The sequence below is a fragment of the Trachypithecus francoisi genome, unplaced genomic scaffold, assembly GCF_009764315.1.
Source record: "Trachypithecus francoisi isolate TF-2019V2 unplaced genomic scaffold, Tfra_2.0 Lachesis_group3, whole genome shotgun sequence".
Lineage (NCBI taxonomy): Eukaryota > Metazoa > Chordata > Mammalia > Primates > Cercopithecidae > Trachypithecus > Trachypithecus francoisi.
This window is the reverse complement of record NW_022681468.1, coordinates 122,190,253-122,196,252: the sequence shown is the minus strand read 5'-3', so window position 1 is coordinate 122,196,252 and position 6,000 is coordinate 122,190,253. Positions and strand designations below refer to the sequence as shown.

At 38.5% G+C, this 6,000-nt stretch overlaps 1 protein-coding gene across 4 annotated transcripts in view; it reads right to left on the bottom strand.

Moving 5' to 3' along the window:
- Positions 1-786: 786 nt before the first annotated feature.
- Positions 787-6,000, bottom strand: part of AAGAB (alpha and gamma adaptin binding protein) — a 61,184-nt gene continuing 55,970 nt past the window's right edge. For 3 of the 4 annotated variants that reach the window (XM_033189651.1, XM_033189654.1, XM_033189652.1), the window contains exons 8-10: positions 3,645-3,749; positions 3,322-3,371; positions 787-2,673 (exon numbers count right to left, since the gene is read on the bottom strand). In XM_033189651.1, coding sequence (XP_033045542.1) covers positions 2,596-2,673; positions 3,322-3,371; positions 3,645-3,749 — 233 coding nt within the window. In that variant the 3' untranslated portion in view covers positions 787-2,595. The remainder of the gene's footprint in view (positions 2,674-3,321; positions 3,372-3,644; positions 3,750-6,000) is intronic. The other variant, XM_033189650.1, reaches the window with a different exon arrangement.

Sequence of the window (6,000 nt, the reverse complement as noted above, 5' to 3'; positions counted from 1 at the left end):
GGAATGGCCTGACATGCTCTATGGTCCTTGAACCACATCCCATATTACTCAACCATCTAAGTCTAGCTTCCCTGAATCTCTAGCTTCTCTGAATTAGACGTGGCCAAGTTCTATAAATAGAGAGCAAGCAAACTGGTTCTGTCAATCTTCTCATACTCTGGCAGGATGGCATATTTTAAAATTATAAAAATATCTATGTCTTCATCACTCTAAAATTATTACATAACACATGATTTTCTCAGGGGAAAAATGTTTATTCTTATCTTTCCTTACCTTCCAGCACTTATGTATGGATCTTCAAACTTTGTGATCATATTCATCCAACACAAACCATACTTTACAACCAAAACTAAGGGCCTACTATGTGCCAAACACTATGTTATGCAAATCGAGAAATGTTTAAGGGAAAAACAACCAAAAACCGAGTCTCTGATTTTAAATTCCAGCTGGCAATTCTGTAACAACTTGTGGTAGCATGAACATAGGTCACTGTAGATAGACTGCAGCTATTACTGTAGTGTTAGCTCATGATCACTATTCTAACATGGGCTTTTAGTAGATTTCACTAGAGACCTTCATCCCATATGTCCCTAGAGGAGGCCAATATCCCTACATAGCTGAGGTCTTAAAAACATGACATTACATATGCAGGGTAAATTCCAAAATAGTGAGCTTGACAAACTCTTGCACTATTCACTATATGTGTCTAATCCAATGAAGGATATAGGGCTTCCCTCGCTCATACCCCCTAAAAAAACCACAAAATCGTAATAATAGACATTAGCAGAGTTTATAAATAAATCACATTTTAATCATCTAGCTTTGTTTAATCTACCAAATCAAATTCACAGATTTTTCTAGTCTGGTCTGTTTTTTCTAACCAGATGGCCTAGTATATTTTCTAAAACCTTCCATCTTTTAAGGAAAACATGTTCCACCTTTTTTTTTTGCAACCCCAGAGTCAACTTCCCTAATGCAATCACCTCAAAGAAACACTGATGGGCTGGTGGTGAACCACAGACTCAAAGTCCTTCAGAACATTAAAAAAAAAAAAAAAAAAAAAAGGAAGGAACAAAAGGTCACTAAGCAATGTCCAGTGTTCCCTGGACAGCCTCTTCCTGAATGCTTCAGTCACTGAGCTGTCTCCTCCCTGTGGTCACTCCTGCTGGCCCCTGTGGCATTCCATCCCTTCTGCCATCTGTTTCAGGTTCTGCAGTGCTTATGAGGTGGTGTCTGGAGGGGTGTGAGCCTTATTTCTTTCTGCTCCTAACCCAACCTGTTTGTTTCATGCGGTGTAAATGGTTCTAGAGCCCACCTAGGCCAGAACCGGTTCTCAGCTGGTGTGTGGGCACCTTCCATTCACTGTACTATGTGCCAGTTCAGAGCCACAGCAATAATGACCACAGTGAAGGCTAATGATATGCATTACAAAGTCTACAAAAACAAATAAGGATTTTTATTTGCTGCACTTTCCACTCTTCCTTTAAAAACTTGCCATTTACTTATCAGTTCCTTTGGGGCAGACCCACTCACTCAAGACAAAGGATAAAGAACGAAAGATAGTCACCCAAGGTTCCAGGCTTGGAAGGGCAGAGAGGAGCTATGAACCTCGGAAGTCAAACAAGGTGCTCAGGAATTCACGCCTAACATTTCGCTTCCCCACCCACCCCTTAGTGTTCCCCCTTTGGCAGTCATCTCTCTTTGGCTTTAAAGAGAAAAGGGGGGAAATGTGCCTGGTTTTGTGGGTATAAAGTATGACAACACAGCTCTGGCATCTCAAGCCGTAGGGGAGAACTCTAACTAAGGCAGAAGAGTTTCTTCACGAAAATCACAGTATATTATCACATACGGTCTCCATGGCCCATACAAGGACTCCTTAAGGTTCTCTCTAACATACAACGTATCTCCCACAACTCAGTAGAGAGGTTTTATTCCCACTGAAATAGAAATCCCTTGCCTCATTTATTACAGTCTAAAAACCCACACTGGCTTTTTGATTCTTTCTAGCATGAACTCAGACACTATACTTCAAAAGAATGCCCGGAGGCATTTTCCTAGGTAGAGACTAAGCGGTGGGCTAAGACTTCGGCCCCACATAGCTCACATCAATTCTGCAGATGCCTCCTTTCCTCCCAGTAAAAGCATCATGGCTCAGAGCTACAAGCTCCTTGAATGGAGAAAACCCAAATTGCCCAGGAAAGTTGACACAACTCCTGATGTGCAGTATCAAGTGTGAATGCTGGAGATGCTACTTAAAAGGTTGACCAGCAATGGCCTGGAGTTGTCTTCAACTTGAGTAAATCACACAGACCTCTGAGATTTCTCCTACCCTCATTCCTAGAACAACAACAAAAAAGTATATTTAAGAAATCCTCACTCATTACTATCACTGTATTCCTCACTCTCTTACAATATACTGAGGAAAAAAGGATTTCTCCTTAACCTTCTACTAAAAACTAAAATTAAGGGGACCCTATAAACAAGTCAGGCAGCCAACATGATAATGGCAATTTTGGCAAAATATGACTGGGCTGAGTAGAGAGATATCTCAGAGACAGCTAGCATCTTTGTTAGTCAAACCCTAGTATGAATAATTTAGTGCTCTTCATCAGATGAAAGGCCTTCAATTTCATCTCTGTCTCCCCCGATTGCCATCCAGAATGCTTTGGCCACCTGTGGACAGAAGCATGCAACAAATGTTAGGCAACAGCTACATTTCAGCTTGTTTCACATGTTATGCCTTGAACTGACTGAGACCTAAAATTCTGCACTTTGCCCTCCAGTCCTCTGGCGACACATATCAAAACCCTTGAATACCATTTGATCCATGATGGCCACATCTAGAAATTTATACCAATGATATATTTAGAGTTGTATACAAAGATGATGTGTAAGGATATGCACAGCTTCATTATTTATAGAAGCAAAAAATGCACATGACCTAAATGTCCAAAAGGGAACAGGATAAATTATGACACATTCATATCAGAGAACACCATCAACCATCCAAGTTTCCTGCCAATAACATGTGTTGGTAATAATATAACAAAACAACTAAGAGTTTTCTGGCCGAATAGTTAGAAAGGCAAACGTTGTGAGTCTCAATGAAGGTTCCATGTCACTCACCATAGAGGTGAAAAATCTTGGTTTGAATGCAGCAACTATACTATTACTGTATAAATAGTTAATTAGTTAGAAGTTAATATTCAATGAAAAGCTCACACTAAGACCCTTTAGAAATACACAAGTGTGATATATAATTATAATAATAGCACTGGACCTTTTATAGGTACTCACTAAATACCTAGCTGATTGTCTCACCTTTTCTGCATGCACTTTTCTTTGCTCGTGAGGAAGCGTCGCAGCCTTGTCTAGGGGGAAAATACATCTTAAGAAATTTGTCTAATAGCATAGGACATGTAACACGTTGAAAGAAACAGAAGAAGGCAAAAGCAGGAAAAGTAAAAGGAAAGAGAATGAAGATGGAAATTTTTTTTTACCAAGTCCCATGAGTAGCTAAGTTTCTCAAGACAGCTGAGACCAGAACAAGGAATCCAATCCAGCAGTGAACAAAATAAAATGCTACTACATAAAACAGACAAGCATCAATACGGGAACATATTAGACACAATGGATCCGATTACCTTTCATTTCCTTTAACTTTGAAAAGAGTCTTTCAAAATTCTCCACATCTCCTCCTCCAGTAGTAAGACTGGCTAGTTCTTGAATATCCAGATCTAACATGGGATCTGAAATAGGGATTTGTCACATTATCCGTCACGTGATTTGCATATGCGCTACACTGAGAGAATCCTAAGGCAAATGATAACCTTGATGAAGTTACCAATGATCGAAGGCCCAGTGTATACCAGCTTTACAGTTCATGGTGCCTCGCCCTGCTTGGCTGCTAGTGGGCCCTCACAAATGAAGAGTAACTATTTTATCCTCACAACATTGACATGAGGTAAGGAGTACTATTTCCATTCTAAAGATAAGAAAACCACAGCTCAGAGTTGAAGTGACTTGCCGAGGTCACAGCTAGTAAGTGGATCCAGACACAGGGGTTACCAACTCCAAAAGCATACTCACTCAACTAAGGTACACTGATTCACCAATGAATGACTAAAGTTTATACCACATTTTACTGTACAACAAATATTTTCACATCTATTATTGACAACAACTATAAAAGGTGATTAGAACAGATAACATTATCTGAGAATAACAGAAAATGATATGAAAAAAACCTGTATCTAAAAATGAACTCATCTAAAATTATAGCTATGCAGAGGTAGAGCTGATTTAAATTCATATTTCCTTACTACAAATCTTTTACGGTTTCTACCTTGGCACACTGCTTCTTTATTAAAGTTTGTTTTTAATCAGAAATTTAACTTCTTCTCCATTCCAGGCCCACTACCTTTAGAATGTCTTCCCTGCCCATCCCAGTTTCACAGGTCTCCTTCCTTAGAATTCTTTCTACATTTACTGTTTCTAGAACTGTCTTAGCACTTGCATATATTACCTTGTATTCTAACATTTCTCCACCAGTACTTTAATAAATACTACCACTGTAAGAGAGTTTGCTTTGGATCTGCACCACTGAATGCTTTAACTTACATGGTTCCATTTCATCTTTGCAACAGCCCTATGAGAAAGATTTATCACCGTTATTTTACAGAAGAGGAAACTAACACCAACAGAGGTTAATTTACTCAAGGTCAGGCCATTACTAGTGATAAAGCCATGATTTGAACCCAGCAGGGTTCCAATTACTAAGGACTCCAATGCCTATGACGTTAATCATTAAATTATAGGTCCTATCTCTGTATTTTTAGACTAAGCTCCATGAAGATAGGATGACTTATAATTATTTGCATCTATCACAATGCCATATAGACAATTTGGTGTTAAAAATGTATTTTGGTTAATATATTTGCTTTCGTTCAATGGACATGTTGTGTAGGAAGTTGGTATATAGGGCTGAAGATAAAAGTTTGTGATTTATCTGTGTATACATAATAATTGAGCTGTTAATGTAGACAGAATCACTCCATGCCTAAATACAGATTTGGAAGAGTTTAAATGGAGCAATGAAGAATGACAATAATTAAAGGCTGAGAAAAGGAAGGTATCTACCAAAGAAAGAGAAGGAATAATCAGAGAAGTAGGAAGAAAACCAGGTGACATCGTGTTGGGTGAGGCACGGGAAGATAATGTTTCAAAGAGGAATTGATCTGTAACACTGAATGCCGCCACAAGGTCAAGATGAGGACTGGAAAATATCTACCTGATTTAGTGGCATGGAGGTCATTGTTGGCCTTTGCACAGAGCTGCTGTACTGGCATACCAGGGGCAAAAGACAGACAGGAGTGAGGTGAGGGGCAAATGGGAGGTGAGGAATAGAAACAAGTTTAGTAAAGAGATAAGGAGGAAGATGTGGGATTGAGGAAGTGTTTGATTTTTATTGATTTGGTTTTGCCTTAAATTTTTTTCTTAATTTAGTCTTTAAAAAAAACTTGCAAAAATAGTATACAGAGTTCCTATATGCTCTTCACCCACTTTCCCCTAGTGTTAACATCTTATATGACCATGGTACAATTATAAAAATCAAGAAGTTAATATTGGTATAATGCCATTAACCACACCATAGACTTCATCAGTTTTTCCACTAATATCCTTTTTCTGTTCCAAGATCCTACATGGAATTTAGTTGTCAAATCTCCGTAGTCTTTTCCAATTTGTGACAGTTCTTCAGTCTTTCATTGTCTTTCATGACTTTAACACATGTATGGTCAGTTACTTGTATAATGTCCCTTAACCGGGTTTATCAGATGTTTTCTCATTATTAGATTGCAGTTAGGCATTTTTGGTGAGATTACCTTCTCACTGCATCCTATAAGGAGGGCTATTATGTCAATATGTCCTATTACCAGTGATGTTAATAATTAAATTACTTCATTATATAATTAAAGTGGCTGGTATCTGATGAGTTTCTCC